Source organism: Microtus pennsylvanicus, chromosome 11 (assembly GCF_037038515.1).
Source record: "Microtus pennsylvanicus isolate mMicPen1 chromosome 11, mMicPen1.hap1, whole genome shotgun sequence".
Classification (NCBI taxonomy): domain Eukaryota; kingdom Metazoa; phylum Chordata; class Mammalia; order Rodentia; family Cricetidae; genus Microtus; species Microtus pennsylvanicus.
Genome location: NC_134589.1, coordinates 66,930,270 through 66,948,698, shown reverse-complemented (window position 1 = coordinate 66,948,698; position 18,429 = coordinate 66,930,270). Strand labels below are relative to the sequence as shown.

At 36.3% G+C, this 18,429-nt stretch overlaps 1 protein-coding gene across 2 annotated transcripts in view; it reads left to right on the top strand.

The window, feature by feature from the left end:
* Positions 1–18,429, top strand: part of Fnip1 (folliculin interacting protein 1) — an 81,286-nt gene that overhangs the window by 27,640 nt on the left and 35,217 nt on the right. For both annotated transcript variants that reach the window (XM_075992598.1, XM_075992599.1), the window contains exons 3-6: positions 10,099–10,233; positions 14,587–14,687; positions 14,956–15,030; positions 16,116–16,207. In XM_075992598.1, the coding sequence (XP_075848713.1) occupies positions 10,099–10,233; positions 14,587–14,687; positions 14,956–15,030; positions 16,116–16,207 (403 nt within the window). The remainder of the gene's footprint in view (positions 1–10,098; positions 10,234–14,586; positions 14,688–14,955; positions 15,031–16,115; positions 16,208–18,429) is intronic.

Sequence of the window (18,429 nt, the reverse complement as noted above, 5' to 3'; positions counted from 1 at the left end):
TAAGTACTTGGCGATTTACCAGCCTGTGTGTTCTCTTAGTTTCCACAAATAGATAGCCATTAGGACATGAAGATACTCAAAAAAGTAATCTACACATTATTCTAAATTGTGAAAGTACAGTGAAGAAAGCTTGAAGAATACTTAATAAGATGCCAGTAGTACGGAACCAAGTTTCCATCAATTTGAGTGACAGTCTGCCTTACTGAAAAAGTAAAATAAAAGCTGAAATGTGAAGAAATAATAGTAACAGCTGATGAAAAGTCTGCAGTATGATTTGGGAGTTTGGCAATTTGAGGAATTAAAAGAACCCCACCTTGGCTGGAGTGATAACAAATAATATACAAAGTAGCTGGTGGTGAAGGTAGGTAGAGGGCATAGTATTCAGGGCCTTATGAGTTTCTGTGTTAGATGTTTGGATACTTATATCCTAAGTACAGAGGGAAATCACTGAAGATATCAAACTCAAATTTTAAAATGTCACCTTGTCTACCTTATGAAGAGTAGTTAGATATGGTGATGAGGAGAAGAAAAAGTTTGATAAATCTACCTTTTTAGTTTGAATAACTGAAGTAGTAAGATTCCTCAGAGTCTTTGAGATGGAGATGATCAAGACCTTTGAAATCTAAGAACAACTATAAATATGGTCATGAGAGCAACCTGGTCCAGAACAGGCCTGAAGCAACAAATTCCACAGGAGTAGAATTGAGCCAGCGACCTGGGCCAGAGTAGGACTGAAGCAGTGAACTTCATAGGAGCAAGACTGAGCCAGTGACCTAGGCCAGAGCAGGTCTGAAGCAGCGAACTCCAAAAGAGCAGGACTGAGCCAGTGACCTGGACTGGAGTGGGCCTGGCACAGTGAGCTCCACAGGAGTAGGAGGGGATCCAGACCAGGGTCATTTGCGGAAGCAGGACTGGGGCCAGCGATGTAGGCCAGAGCAGGCCTGTGGGACTGAGCCAGCTACCTAGGCTGGAGGGGGCCTGAGCCGGCCAGCTCCATGAAAATGGGAGTGGATCCAGACCAGGGACATTTGCTGAGGCAAGACTGAGCCAGCAACACAAGCCAGAGCAGACCTGAGACAGCGAACTCCACAGGAGCAGGTTAGGGGAGCAACCGCTGAGAGAGTGGACCAGAGCCAGAAACTGCATGAATCTGGGACCTTTGAGGGAATAGACCTGAGCCAGGACCCCTGTGGATCTGTGCGTGAGTGTAGGACCTCCGAGGACATAGGCCTGAGTCAGGACCTCTGCGGGTCTGGTCATGAGTCTGGGACCTCTGAGGGAAGAGGCAGGAACCAGAGATCTCTGCAGGTCTAGGCATGAATCTGGGACCTCTGAGGGAGTAGGCCTGAAGCAGGTCCTCTGCAGGTCTGGGCACACCTGACTCTGGGACCTCCGAGGGAGTAGAATAGAGCCAGAGACCTTTGCAAGACCAACTCCAAGCCAGGGACCTCTGCAGGAGTGGATCCAGACCAGGGACGTTTACAGAAAGATGTCTGACCCAACAACCTAAGCCAGAGCAGGCCTGAGACAGCAAATTCTACAGGAGTAGAGCATAGCCTGGGAGTGCTGAGCGTCTTCCAGGAACAGAGAGTGACCAATGGGGTAAATAGAACCATGGCACTGACTAAACCATGAGGAACAATCATCTGAGCCTTGGATTCACTGGAACCTAGAAGATTAATCACCAGAATCATAGACAGTCCCAGCCACACCAATTAGAGGAAAAGATGAGTAGACAAGGTAAGAACACAAGCAATACCATAAAGAACAACACGACACCAATAAAATTTAGAGATCCTACAACAGGAACACTTGAATAACCAAATATAGATGAAGCAGAAGAAAATGACCAAGTAAATAAATAACTTCAGGAGAATGCTTGAAGCTCTTAAAGAGGAAGTAAGAAATTCCCTCAAAGAAATGGAGGAAAAGACAAACAAAAAATTAGAAGACATCAGCAAATCCCTTAAAGAAAACCAAGAAAAAGCAATCAAACATATGAAAGAAACTATTCAAGACTTGAAAACTGAAGTAAATACAATAAAGAAAACACAAGCCAAGGAAATTATAGAAACAGAAATCATGAGAAAATGATCAGAAACCACAAACGCAAGCATGAGCAGCAGAATACAAGAGATGGAAGAGAGAATCTCAAGTGCTGAAGATACAATAGAGAAAATAGACTCATCAGTCAAAGAAAATACTAAATCTAACAAAAGCTTAACCCAAAATATCCAGGAAGTATGAGATACCATGAAAAGACCAAACCTAAGAATAATAGGTATAGAAGAAGGAGGAGTTCAACTCAAAAGCACAGAAAATATAACAAAATCATAGAAAAAACTTTCCCAACCTAAAGAAAGATATGCCTATGAAGATACAAGAAGCATACAAAACACCAAACAGATTGGATCCAAAAAAAAAAAAGTCCCTTGCCACATAATAATCAAAACACCAAACATACAGAGTAAAGAAAGAATACTAAGAGCTGCAAAGGAAAAAGGCCAAGTAACATATAAAGGCAGACCTATCAGAATTACACTGACTTCTCACTGGAGACAGTGAAAGCCAGAAGGTTGGTCAAATGTTAATGCAGACATTAAAAGACCACGGATGCCAGTCCAGACTGTTATACCCAGCAAAACTTTCAATCACCATAGAAGGACAAAACAAGATATTCTATGACAAAACCAGATTTAAACAATACCTAGCCACAAACCCACCCCTACACAAAATACTATAAGGAAAACTCCAACCCAAGGAAGTTAGCTACATCAACAAAAACACAGCAAATCCCAAAGAAGGGAAAAACACACAAATTAACATTGACAACAGTGAAAACTAAATTAACAGGAGTTAGCAATCACTGGTCATTAATATCCCTTAATATAAATGGACTCAACACACCTCTAAAAAGACACAGGCTAGTAGATTGGATACAAAAACAGAATCCATCCTTCTTCTGCATACAAGAAACACACCTCAATTTCAAAGACAGACATCGCCTCAGAATAAGGGGTTGGGGAAAAATATACCAATCAAATGGACCTAAGAAACAAGCTGGTGTAGCTATCCTAATATATAATAAAATAAACTTCAAACTAAAATCAATCAAAAGAGACAAAGAAGGACATTTCATAAAAATTAGTGACAGGAAAAAAATCTATCAAGAGGAAATCTCAATACTGAACATTTGTGCCCCAAATACAAGGGCACCCTTATATGTAAAAGAAACACTTCTAAAGCTTAAATCATACATTAAACCCCACACACTAATAGTGGGAGACTTCAATACTCCACTCTTACCACATGATCATTTCATTAGATGCTTAAAAAGCTTTCGACAAAATACAACATCCCTTCATGATAAAGGTCTTGAAAAGAGCAGGATTACAAGGAACATACCTAAATATAATAAAGGCAATATACAGCAAGCCAACAGCCAACATCAAACTAAATGGAGAGAAAGTCAGGAACAAGACAAGGTTGCCCACTCTCTCCATTTCTATTCAACATAGTTCTTGAGGTCCTAGCTAGAGCAATAAGACAACAAAAGGAGACCTACAAATCAGAAAAGAAGAAGTCAAACTCTCACTATTTGCTGATAATATGATAGTTTACATAAGCGACCCCCAAAATTCTACCAAGGAACTTCTACAACTTATAAACACTTTCGGTAATGTAGCAGGATACAAGATTAACTCAAAAAAATCAGTAGCCCTCCTATACACAGATGATAAGCAGGCTGATAAGAAATCAGAGAAACATCACCCTTTACAATAGCCACAAATACCATAAACTACCTTGGAATAGCTCTAACCAAACAAGTGGAACTGAATTGAAGACCCGAATATTAATCCACACACCTGTGAACACACTTGTTTTTTGACAAAGAAACAAAAAATATCAAATGGGAAAAAGAAACATATTTAAGAAATGGTGCTGGCATAACTGGATTTCAACATGTAGAAGAGTGAAAATAGACCCATATCTATCACCATGCACAAAACTCAATTCCAAATGGATCAAAGACCTCAACATAAAGCCAACCACACTGAACCTTATAGAAAAGAAAGTGGTAAATACACTTGAACGCATTGGCACAGGAGACCACTTCCTAAATATGACCCCAGCAGCACAGACACTGAGAGAAACAATTAATAAATGGGACCCTCTCAAACTGAAAAGCTTCTATAAAGCAAAGGACATGGTCAACAAGACAAAATGACAGCCTACAGAATGGGAAAAGATTTTCACTAACCCCACATCAGACAGAGGTCTGATCTCCAAAATATACATAGAACTCAAAAAATTAGTCACCAAAAGAACACATAATCCAATAAAAAAAATGGAGTAAAGAGCTAAACAGAGAACTCTCAACAGAGGAATCTAAAATGGCTGAAAGAATTAAGGAAATGCTCAACATCCTTAGTCATCAGAGAAATGCAAAGCAAAACAACCATTGAGATTTCATTTCACACCAGTAAGAATGGCCAAGATCAAAAACTCTGATGACAACTTATGCTGGAGAGGTTGAGGGGTAAAGGGAACACTCCTGCATTGCTGGTGAAAGTGCAAGCTGGTATAGACCCTTAGAATATCAGTGTGACGATTTCTCAGAAAATTAGGAAACAACCTTCCTCAAGATGCAGTAATATCACTTTTGGGTATATATCCAAAGGATGCTCAATTGTGCCACAAGGACATGATAAAAGCATTGTTTGTGATAGCCAGAACCTGAAAACAACCCAAATGCCCCTCTACTGAAGAATGGATAAAGAAAATGTGTTACATTTACACAATAGAGTACTACAGAGAAGAAAAAAATAACAACAGCTTGTATTTTGCAGGCGAATGCATGGAGCTAGCTAACATCATATTGAGTGGAGGTAACCCAGACCTGGAAAGATAATTATCACATGTATTCACTCATAAGTGGTTTTTAAATATAAAGCAAAGAAACCAGCCTATAAATCACAACCCCAGAGAATATAGACAACAATGAGGATCCTAAGAGAGACATACATATATTTAATCTACATGGGAAGTACAAAAAGACAAAATCTCCTGAATATATTGGGAGCATGGGGACCTTGGGAGAAGGTTGAAGGGGAGGGGAGAGGCAGGAAGGGGAGCAGAGAAAAGTGTAGAGATCATTAAAAATCAATAAAATAAAAGAATATGTTCATGAGCACTTCTTTGTTTATAGGCTACTATAAAGCTCAACAAAAGTTTGCTAAATTTGATAGATTAACATTAATTAATAATACTCTTTTTTATTTCAACATTTACTGAGGTTTTCTTTGTGTCTGTTAATGTTCTACTACATTACATTGTCTGGCACCTCTTGGTTTATCTTGATTAATGTTGCTCATTATGCACTTTTTCTTCACTTTTTTTTTAAAAATTAACTTGCTCTGTGCTTTTTTTTTTTTTTTTTTGATTTTCAAGACAGGGTTTCTCCGTAGCTTTTTGGTTCCTGTCCTGGAACTAGCTCTTGTAGACCAGGCTGGCCTCGAACTCCCAGAGATCCGCCTGCCTCTGCCTCCCGAGTGCTGGGATTAAAGGCATGCGCCACCACCGCCCGGCTGCTCTGTACTTCTTGACTTACACTGTTTTCCAAATCTTCCTGCCCATCCTTTCTGAACTATTGCTTCATTATTCTCTCCTGCTCATATCTTTTTCTGTGACATTTTGTATTTGCCTACATATATTCATAAAGATTCACTACCCAACATCAACAAAATTTTAAAAATTTTTTTACATTTTATTTTATTGCATTTGGAAGTCTGATGACATGTTTCAGGAGTCACCCCTCCCATCATATGGATTCTGAGAATGGGTAGCAAGTTCTTATATCAACTGAGCCATCTTGTTTGACCCTAACAAAATAATGTTTAACTTTCTCTCTATGTGTCTTTTTTTCAGGCAGAATAACAAAACACTACAGACTAGAAGGCCAGGATAGAGTGCTGGGATGTTTGCTTTTTATCAGGTTATCTCCCAGATTACAAACTGTTGACTTAGAAACAAGGTTAAGAGCACTCTGAAATTGTTTCTGTATGGGTATTGTTCCTGTTTGTGAGATGCTACCCCTTATGACCAAAGAACATTCCAAAGCCAGACCTCCTAATACCATCCAATCAGGGATTCATGGTATTCATACCCCACAGTCCTTCACTGTATGTTCCTTCTTTATTGCTTCTCAGTGTTTGCTAATGTTTCTTTCTCTGTTAGGCTATCTTTGGCATCTGTTTTTGGTGTTTCTCTCTATATCTTCTTAGTTTCTCCTTTAGTGATCTTTCCATGGAGTATCTTTGTCTCTTTCTTTGAAAGTTCCGATAATAATATGTCTGTTGGCCTTATTCCTCTAATGCTATGCACTTACTGTTCAACCCTCTTCTCCTTTTCAATATCCTGTATTTCTCCCACTCCCACTTGTTCCCGTCTGTCTTTGTTAGGGTTCTATTGTTGTGAAGAGACACCATTATCATAGCAACCCTTATAAAGGAAAACATTTAATTGGGGTGACTTGTTTATAGTTCAGAGATTTAGTCTATTATCATCATGGCAGGAAGCAAGGCAGGGTGCAGGTAGACATGGTGCTGGAGAAGAAACTGAGAATTCTTACATTTTTGTCTCACAGGGGTCTGAACTAGGCATAGTTTGAGCATAGGCAACAAAGGCTGCCCCCCACACTGACATATTTCCTCCAACAAGGCCACACCTCCTAATAGTGCCACTCCCTGAGCTTATGAGAGTCAATTACATTCAAACTACCACCATTTCCCAGTTTGTCTCCCTACTCTTCATCATTTATGTGTTTGTGACCTGATGAGTTTCATTAGGGTTGAAAGGCTAGTGTAGTCTACAGAGCAAGTTGTAGGGCAGCTAGGACAACAAATAGAAACCCTGTCTTGATGAAAAGAAAAGAGTCTTTGCCTCCACCACCATTAAGTCCCTGTAGGTCCTCAGGAACGAGTAGGGCCTTATAGGTCCCTCTCCAGTCTATGACAAGATGTTGACAGGCCTAGTCTTGTCAGCTGCTTTGAGTTTAAGAATGCTGTGACCATATCATGTCCAGAAGATAGTGTTCTGTAACATTTCACCCCAACCCCTATCAACCTCTGCCTCTTAAATTCTTTCCACTCTCTCTTCTATAATGTTCCCTAGGTCTTGGAGGGTATGACATAAACATCTCAATTATGACAGAGCATTCAACTTCCACTTTCTCTCACCACTTCCACCAGTTACAAATTTCCGCATTAACTGGTGCCACTGCAAAAAGATGCTTCCCCTCCCCACTAAAACTGGGTTTCTCTTTTTAGCCTGGAACTCATTCTTTTTTTTTAAATATTTATTTATTATGTATACAATATTCTGTTTGTGTGTATGCCCAAAGGCCAGAAGAGGGCACCAGACCCCATTACAGATGGTTGTAAGCCACCATGTGGTTGCTGGGAATTGAACTCAGGACCTTTGGAAGAGCAGGCAGTGTTCTTAACCTCTGAGCCATCTCTCCAGCCCCCTGGAACTCATTCTAAAGACCAGGCTGACCTTAAACCAGGCTGACCAAAAACTCAAGGATCTGCCTGTCTTTTTCTCCTGAGTCCTGGAATTAACGGTGTACACCAAATATCTGGCTTAAAAACAAGCCTTTCTGAACAGAGATGACAGCATCACTACTCTGTGGGCATAAGTACAAATATTTAAAAAGTGCTTTGATAACGTGCTCATTTAGCAAAACAAAGTAGTAGTTTCCCAGCAGTGCCAGATCTTCTGAAGCTTTTGACCAGGTTTATATTACTAGCCACGAATTTTCTTCTTTAAGACAGGCTTCAAATCTAATCAGAAAGCAATTGGTTATCCCTGTAATTTTTATGTCACTTTTGTACCAATGAGCACATATTGCCCATCAGGTCAGTATTGTAGCATTCAAGGTACACTAATGGGTGATACCACCTTCCTCTACAGTGGCCTGCATATGAAAACTTCTTCAATATGAAAACTAGCCAGTAGGGAGGAAGTTTTTAGGTCAATTCCAAATTGATTTCTCTGTATCTTACAACCAAAGTATGTTGTATCTTCCCTAATAGGGTCTAGGATCTTATTGGCAACAATTTATTAATAAGTTATAAGATTATTAAGATATAGCCAATGACATGATGATGTCTTTGGGAGGCCTACTCTGTTCTGAAGGCAAATGGAGGAGGAATTGATCTGGGGGAGAGAGGAGGTGGGGTGCACTAGGATGAGTATAGGAAAGGGAAACTTAGGTTGAAATTTAAATATAAGAGAAGAATTTTAAAAAGAAGATATGGCCAAAGATATCAATACTAAATGGTATTAACAAGCATTTAAATAAAATAATATAAATAAAAGTGTCTGGTGAAATCCTTGACTTCAGTTATGTTAGTTTCTTACTTATAACATTAGTTAAGTTTTCTAGTTTTCTAGACTATTATAATGAGAAATTCTGTGTCATTATGGTTTCTCTTCCTATTCCACAGGTGGCAAACTAAGATTTAATAACTCAAATAACCTGTTCATAGAATTTGAACTCAATATATGTACTCAAAAGCTCTAATGCCCCCTTTCATTTTACTTGAAATATTTGGTTGCAGATGATGTGGAAGTTGTTAAGTGCCTTTGGTGATAATGTAACTGTAGAATGTAGAATAGTTACTCCTCAGAAAGTTGCAGTTTCATCCTGATTGCTACTTCTGGAAATCTGAGGTCCTGTACATGGAAAAATGAGCATACTTGAGACTGATAAAACATTGGAGTACTTTTTAGTGATATCGCAACCTAAATGAATTGCAGCTTCGTTAGTTGTGAGCAATGAAGGCTCCAGGGTTCAGTGGGGATGGAAGAGGAGTAAAGTAAAAGAAATGAGTCCTGGGACTAGAAGATGGTTCCATAGTTGAAAGCTCTTGCTGCTTTTGCAGAGGATCAGGGTTTAGTTCCCAACACTTTACAACCATCCTTAATTACAGTTCTGGGGAATTCAACACCACCTTCTGACTCTGTGGGCACCAGGCACATGAATGGTGTATAAACATACATGCAGGCCAAACACAAATATATATGTAAATCCTTTTTTAGAAAAGAAGTGAATCTTTCATTGATAGCACAATCATCTAAATTTAGAATGTAACCTTTATCTGTTCTTCACATAAATACATTTAATTTCAGAAGTTTAGACATGGGGATGGGGTTGTAGCCCAGTGGTAGAATATTTGCCTACTGTACACATGCCTCTGATCTCAGGTCTTGAAGTGCCCTTTTCAAACCCAAAAGGTACCTATAATAAAATGTAAGTGAATTTTACATTTCTCCTTACAGACTACATATGGTTAGTTTTTTATAACACTACTGTTTGTTAACCTGTAACATGTTATTGTTATATTTAATTAGACATTTAAAACTTTCTCAGCTTTAGTTTCTAATATAAAATAATGAATAGATATAACTCTTCAACAAAAGTCCTTTAACATTCTCAATAACCTATAAGAACATAAAAGTTTTGAAAGTAAATAATTTGAAAATCACCATTATAAATTGAAATAGAAAAATGAAATTTGTGCATGGCATTGCTGAAGCATGCATGGGTGCCCGTATATGGCCGTTCTGTTGAACTTGTCCATATAGGGTTTCATGGTCTTAAGTCGATAAGGATGATTGATCAGGTTTCTTCCTCAAGAGGGCACCAGATCTCATTACAGATGGTCGTGAGCCACCATGTGGTTGCTGGGAATTGAACTCAGGACCTTTGGAAGAGCAGGCAGTGCTCTTAATCGCTGAGCCTTGTCTCCAAGCCTACCATTAATAGATTACTAAGTTACAATTAATGAATATTGTTTTGGCCATATAATAAAGAAAATTTCTGTGGTTTGGTAATGTTGGTGAGGGAAAAATGTGCTCCAAATAGTACTGGAGGAAATAGAGAAAATTATATTACATTAAAGTTGCATTATTTTCGGTTATCTCATTCTTGATTTTTCCAAGGTGTTTCTTTTCTTTACATATTGCTTTTAAGTTTATCTATGGTAAAAAAAATGTATTGGACTATGAATGAGGGTATCCTCTGTGTTTCAGAAACTCTGTAATGATGCTCAAGTCAAGGTCTTTGGAAAGTGCTGTCAGCTGAAACCAGGAGGAGATAGTTCTTCCTCTTTGGATAGCTCTATCACTTTATCTTCTGATGTAAAAGACCAGTGTCCCAAGTACCAGGTAAGGTCACTCATTTAGTCATTTATAAATCATTTTAATCACCTTCCTAAGGACCAGAGTTATAATATCAACTAGATTGTACCTTACTGGTGCCTGCATTGTAGCTGTAGAGATGGATAAATTCATTAAACAATTAAGTTTTATTAATTTGAAATCCTTAGATGGGGAAATACAGAAATCTGTGGTATTGGTAGCAGGTATTTTTTCCATCTTTACCTCAATTCATATTATTGAGTACCCAGAATAATTTATTTTTCCCTTTTTATTATTAAATTATCAAATTAAAATACCAATAAAGTTTGTCCATAGTAGAAAATTAAAGTGTAATTACAAGGATTAAACACACCTCATTGTTTTTCAGAAATAACTGGACTTTTTATTCCTTAGGCTAAACAATCAGTAACTACATAGGAATTTTCATATGAGCTTACTATGTGAAATAAGATTGACATAGTTTCATGTAAGTTCATATCATCTACTTTGAATTTATGTCGTCTCAAACTTGTACAAATAAAACATATTTTGTATTTAGTGGTGCTAAAATAGAATCTTGGTCATTGTGTTTGTAAGTGATGGCTGCACTTGGGTAGAAATTTATCCTTATATCCATTGTTAAGGCAGTGTGTAAAAGGATTCTGAAGTTACTCAAATCTGCAAGTTAGGATTAATTCACAGTTACACTCTTGGTTTTCCTTCACCTTAGGCACAGAACCTTAACAAATGCCAAACAGTACTTTGCCATATTCTGTATAACTCAGGAAGTTTGCATAATTTGAGAGGTTTTCTAATTTCTTAAGCTGTATATAATTGTCTTTTCTGTATATATTATGTGATTAAAAATAAATAGAAAACTGACCAAGATTGTAGAGATCCAAAAAGTAGTGATTGATTATAATCTCATTTTGTGTCAGAATCCCACAAAATACACTTTTAAGTAAAAGGTTTCAATTATACTTGATGTGATAAATAAAATATGATCTCCAGTAACTAGAACATTATCTTTAAATTACTTTCCAGGAGTGAGTATATGGAGTAAATAGACCCTTTAAATAAAGCATACAAAAGGTAGCAGTGATAGCACACTTTGTTAATTTAGTGATTTTTATTGTAGATTGTTCCACATGAAAATATATAACAGTATCTAATATTCACATTAACCTTTTGGTGTATATTATATCAGACAAAGAATTTTATTATTTAATTACATGATTTTATTGGATTATCTTCATAGAATGCTTAACTGATGCAGTTATTTAATAAATTAATCAGACTATAACTTCAATAACTCCAACTGTAAATGAGGATTAGACTATTAGACTTATTTACAGACTATAAATTATTTTCTTCACATGACCAGTCTGGAGTCATGTGATACATGGGATTTGTTGTCTTGAAGATATCCTCAGAAAAAGTCCAGGGTTTCTTTTTCTTTCAGATTCATCAGAGATAATGTGTTCTATTGCCCAAAGAATAGCAGCTCCTTTTCTAGTGATTGGCATATGAATTTCATTAACCAGTTCTTTAAAGTGCATGTCAGTGGGTACAAATTGCTACTTCAAAATTGCTACCATTAAGTCAATCTTACATCTGTGAGAGTATTGTCTGTTTTTAACTGAGAGTATGAGATGGAATTCCTTTCAGTTAGCCACACTGATGTCTTGGACAAAAATGGGTTTTGAAAATTAAGTAAAGAGAGCTGATGAAATGGCTCAGCAGGTACAGGTACTTGCTGTTCATCCCAGGTTCCCTCCCCAGGACCCACATAATGGAAGGAAAGAATCGACTCACAAATGTTGATCTGTGACCTCTACTTTTGTGCTGTGGCATAACATATCCATATACAACCACACACACATACATATCAATAATAAGTATAATAATTTTTTTTAAGACAGGGTCTCATTGTATAGCTTTGACTAGTCTGGAACTTGCTTTATAAAATATAAAGACCTCAAAATCCCAGAGTCGGTCCATCTCTGTGTCCCAAGTGTTGGGATTAAAGGCGTACACCACCAGCTAAATTTTTAAAAATTAGGTAGAGAGTACTTTGTAATTAGTGATATTTTCCATGGTATATAAATACTAACTAAATAAATTTTGTTTTTTAAAAATGATTTTATAATTATGGTGACAAAAGTTAGAGCAATAATAATTAAGAGTTCTTTGAGAAAGAAGACATTTTGATATTGTAAATCTTTCCTTTTTTTTTCTAAGACAGATCTTACTATGTATTTTTTGCTAGCCTGGAACTCACAGAGATCCATTTTCCTTTGTCTCCTGAGTACTGGGATCAAAGACCACCACACTGGCTTAAATCTTTTTCTTAACTAAACTTTTAGTACACAGTGCTTTGTTCTTGACTACAGATAGATGTGCTGCTATGCAACAGATATCAAGAATTCATTCCAATTTCTTGACTGAAGCTCATTGATTTTTAACTTTTTCTTTCTCCTTTGCCCTGGTAACTACCAATTCTGTTCTTTGGTTCCATGAATTTTACTTTCTTTGATACTTTAGATAAATGGAAGTATATGCAATGCTTATCTTTCTGTGATTATCTTGTTCTAGTTAACATGCTGCTGTTATTAAGATTCATCTATGGAGGCCTAAAAAGATGGCTAAGTTGTTCAGAAAACATGTTCTCTTCTAGAGGACTTGGGTTCAATTCCTAAGACTTAAAAATGTAGAGTAACTCTAATCACAGGGGATCTGGTGTTCTGTTCTGGCCTCCAAGGGCACCATGCATTTATGTGGTGCACAGATGTACCTGCAGGCAAGACACACTAAAAAAAAAAATGATGATAATTTTAAATTTTTTAAAGTTTTAACTATGCTTCTTTAGACTCCAAAATATGTCTCTCAGGCCTAAATATATTTCACTGCATGTGTATATACCCCATTTTCTTTGTCCATTCTTTTCCTATTTAATTCTTTAATTCACTTTGAGTTGGTTATTATATATACTATAAGAGTCTATTTTTATTTTTTGCATATGAATATCCAGCCTTCCCAGCAGCAAAGACTTTCCTTTTCCTGTTTTATCAGCCTAGTATCCATGTTGAGGATCAGTTGACTGTATTGGTGTACATTTATTTCTGGATCTGATCCCATATATTGTTAATCTCTATCATACTGTATTGATTACTATAGATTGGTAGTATATTTTGAAATCTGGATGTGTGATAACTTCAGTTTTATTGTTCTCTTTTCAAGGTAATTTGACTTTGATCTTTTTTACATATTATTTTAGAATTGTTTTTCTGTGTTTATGAGTCTCATTAAGTCTATAAACTATGTATTTTTTTAAATTCATGATAGTTAAAAATAGCTCCACTTTTGGATGCTTCTTTGCCATAATGGAAGTAGTAAAAATTATACTGTCGACTCTACCCTTATTTGCTTACTGGATAAATGTTATATATGTGTGTAAGACATGGTTAAAACGTTGATTTTGTATTAGCAATATAGCTTAGCAGGTAAAGGTACTGGTTGCCAAGTCTCACATCCTAAATTCAGTCCTTAGTACCTATGTGGTAGTATGCAGAAGAGAACCAACTCCTGCAAGCTGTTCTCTGACCTCCACTCACATGTAGTGTATACACCCACCCACATACACTCACAACTAATGCATGGCTAACTGTAAAAGAGTTTATTTCAGCATTACTTTTAGTAGCAAAGTCCTCGAAGCGAACTAAATACTCCTTGTTAACTAGTCTGACCTGATGAAGTATGGTATTTTTTCAAGATTTTTGTTTTATGTGTATAAGTGTTTCGCCAATGTTTATGTATATGCACTATACATGTGCCTAGTAGGGAGGCTAGAAGATGGAGTGTGTTTCTTGAAACTGAAGTTACAGGTGGTTATGACTTTTGTGTAGGTTTTGGGAAGCAAACCCAGGTCCTCTGCCAGAACGTCAAATGGTCTTAAGTATTGAGTCATTTCTCCAGCCCTGAAGTATGGTGTTTTTATATAATCAAATAATGTACAACTCTTAACCTCCTTCTTTTTCCCTCTCTTCCATCCTTAAATGAGTCAGTCTCCCAAAGTACCCACTTGGATTCAAACTTGAGATATTCCTGCCTTGATCTCTCCACTATTAGGATTTAGGTATTACTATACTTAACCAATATCTGTGCAGATTTAAAAATGAGTGGAATTTCTGTTTAATGATATGGTTAGATATAAGAAACCATGTGATGAAAAACAAATTACAGAAGTTTATATAATACAGAATTTTAATAATTTTAATTATTAGAAAAACAGATTTCTATTTTATAAAGAAAATTAATATGTGAAATCATTATAAGGCTTTTAATTCTTTAATTTTATTTATGTTTTTAATTTTTATTTAGGGTTCTCGGTGTTCTTCTGATGCCAATATGCTTGGTGAAATGATGTTTGGCTCAGTAGCAATGAGCTACAAAGGATCTACCTTAAAAATTCATCAGATCCGGTGAGGGAGTTCAGTTCTTCTTATGTTATACTCGTTGTAGATATTCAGGTTTTTTTGAAGATGAAAGGATTTCTTAGATTGAGCATGTCAGATGCCCAGCTTATTATGTCATGGTTTTAGTGTTCCTTCTTAGTCTTTGTGATGATGTCATGAAATCCATGTAACTTACAAAGTGTTTTTTTTACAGTGAATCAAAAACATTATTGTATTTTACCTTTTTTTGTATTTTACTTTTAATCTCTTTCTGACATTTTGTTGTCTTTCATAGCTCACCTCCACAGCTCATGCTTAGCAAAGTTTTCACTGCCCGGACTGGAAGCAGTATCTGTGGAAGTCTCAATACGTAAGTGCTTATGGATGTAGGGTGTGATTGATATTTAATATTTAAAATATACAAGTATAAACATTAAAATGGCTTTTAAAATTATAGTACATATAGTTTGTATCTTACCCAAATTTGAAAGTTTATGAAGGCTAGATTGCACCCTTTCTTAATACAATTGAACATATAGATATGATTTCTTTTTCTGTAGTTTTCTAGAAGGTGTGTCTGGAAGCAAAATGTTGAATGCATTTTCATCATAGACTTGTGTGCTGTTTTTCAGTCTACTCTTCTGTGTTAACAGTCGTACCTTTACATTCTTCAGTTTGCAGAGCACTGCAGACTTGAGGGGCCTATCACTATTAAATCAGACTCATTCACCCACTCCACACATATATAATAGGTACAGGGATATCATAAGCTGTTTGTGCCTACACTAGAATAATGAAGCTGAAACTAGATTAGTCCTTCTTTGGGGGATAAGAGGCTATGTACTAGAACACTAGTAAAAAAAAGTACCAAGTTAGAGTTGATGGTGAGGTTAGTGGGATTATGTAGAGGCCAAATCAGAACACTGACTAGCTTGACTACTGAGGAAATACAAAGTCTAAATGAGTGGGAAGCAGTAGAAAAACTACTCTAGAGAAATTCTTTTGAACTTTGAATGCTGTCATTGTAGCATTAAAGCAGCCTTAAACAACATGGAAATGAAAAACAGGAACTGTCCTCCTGTGAAACTTTATTTTTAAAAGGTGCAGCATCTGGATGTGGCCTTCAGGAAAGGCTTACTAACTGATGGTTTAAGTGATTGTATAATTATCATCGTAGTTTATACTTCAAGTACTAACAGTGATAGTTTTAACTTTAGAAGGGTTTTAATTTTCTTAGCAAAAAAAATATAAAGAATAGATTTCATAGTGATATTTTCTTTTCACTAAATTTTATTCATATTTAGCCCCCTATTTTCCTCCTTATTTCGAGTAGTCCCCTCTGCCTATAATATTTCAAGAAATTTTGTACTTAAAATTTCATTGGGATGTGTGAAGTATTACTATTAAAAATATAAAATATGTTTGGAATTTCTTTGCTTTTTCTTTCCTTTGTAGACTGCAAGACAGTCTTGAATTCATCAATCAGGACAGTAATACATTAAAGGCTGATAGCAGCACAGTTATTAATGGACTACTTGGAAATATAGGTAGGTTTTTTATTTTGATTTTATAAAGTTAAAAAATGTTAACAGTATAAAAGTATTTGAAGTCACTTCTTAATTATATAGATTTCTTGTGTAACCAGAGAACTTCTGATGGTGTAAATGGGAAGGTTGTTAAATTTTACATATATAACCTTTATCTTATTTGGAAAATATTTTCTTATATTTTAAGGTAATACTCCTATTGTATCTGAGAAAAGAACTTCTGCATGTTTAATTTGTCTTCATTGGTTTTGTTTTTAAATTTATTGTGTCTTTGGAAGGCTAAGTCATTGATACTGAAAGCCATTACCAGCTTTCTGAAATATTTTAGTGGGGAATAACTATCCCTCTCTCTTCTCTAACCTAAAAGTCATTTTAAAATGGTTCTCCTTTTTTATGAACTGTGGTTTATATGATCAGATAGTCAAATGATGATTCTTTAGACGCTGATTGGAATAATAGATTAATTTAGTTAATTATGGTTCACAATGTATAGTACATTTTAAAATGACATAGTATTTCTGCAATTTCTTGTCTGGAAAGCACAGCTAAATTGCTGCTTGATAATATTTCTGATGCATAATATAAGAGAGTGGGCAGTAACCCTTATTTAGTAAAAACTTTTATTTAGATGGTTTTTTTCCCCTTTTTTTGAGACATGATTTTATTGTGTAGTTCCAGCTGCCCTGGCACTTACTATGTAGCCCATAGTAAATGTTATGTTTTAAATGTATGTTTATTCAGTTGAGATGCTACTAAGCAGCTCCTGTGGATTAGTCTTAGTGTAAGGCCGATTTTATAATGCAGATCAGCTTATAGGAAAAGTTCTTCCAAACTCACTTGATTTTAACCACTGATTCTAGAGGAGTAAAACTACAGCAAAGAAATGTCTTCTTAAAGATAATTTAATTATTTTAAAACTCTTCGTGATTTATTTTTGTGGGGCAGTGGTAGTGCATATTCCTCACACTTGGGAGGCAGAGGCAGGTGAATCTCTGTGAGTTCGAGGCCAGCCTGGTTTATAGAGTAGTTCCAGAGCAGCCAGGGTTACACAGAGAAACCCAGTATTGAAAAGCCAGAAAAAAAAAAAGAAAGAAAGAAAGAGACAAAAAGACAGAAAAAAGAAAGTGATTTAATAGTAAAAATGAATTGATATAAAAATAAATTTTTTATATGTGGAGACTAGATGTATTTGACCTTTCCGTTCAAATATAGAGGAGAATTTTTTAAAATATTTATTTATTTATTATGTATACAATATTCTGTCTTGTGTGTATGCCTGAAGGCCAGAAGAGGGCACCAGACCCCATTACAGACAGTTGTGAGCCACCATGTGGTTGCTGGGAAATGAACTCAGGACCTTTGGAAGAGCAGGCATGCTCTTAACCTCTGAGCCATCTCTCCAGCCCTGTAGAGGAGAAATTTATTCCATTTAATCAAGCTACAGGCTTTAAATAATGCATGGCTTGGGGCTGGAGAGATGGCTCAGCGGTTAAGAGCACTGACTGCTCTTCCAGAGGACCTGGGTTCAATTCCCAGCACCCACATGGCGTCTCACAATTGTCTGAAAATGCAGTTCCACAAGATCTGACACCTTCACACCAATGCACATAAAATAAAGTTAAATAAATCATTTTAAAAAAAGAGTTGGAGGAGTGGCTAAGTGCCCTTGTCACTTATTTAAAAAAAAATAATGCATGACTTATATTTCCACACTGTTAACTGTGAATTAAGGATAGTTGAGACCTATTTCTGGCTTTGTTTATGTTTCCACTTAACTTATCAAGTGTTTTTTTTTGTTTGTTTGTTTTTTTAAATTTTCAAGACAGGTTTTCTCCATAGCTTTTGGTTCTTGTCCTGGAACTAGACTAGGCTGGCCTCGAACTCACAGAGATCCGCCTGCCTCTGCCTCCTGAGTGCTGGGATTAAAGGCATGCACCACCACTGCCCAGCTCAAGTGTTTTTTTAATCATCCATAATATAACAAGCACTCTCGTAGACCCTGAAGAGGCAGTGGTAAGCTAACTTGGTTTTTGCCTAGTGAGCAATGTGATAAATAATACAACCATAGTATGCTTTAGTATATACAAGATTGTGATTAAAATATAAACATGGATTTTATCTTGGAGAATTGTGGAAGATTTCCTTGAGAATAAGACACCTTTACTTGAAGAATTAGGGAAGGAAGGTACCTAGGAAGAAGTAGTAGTAGTATATCCTGGAGG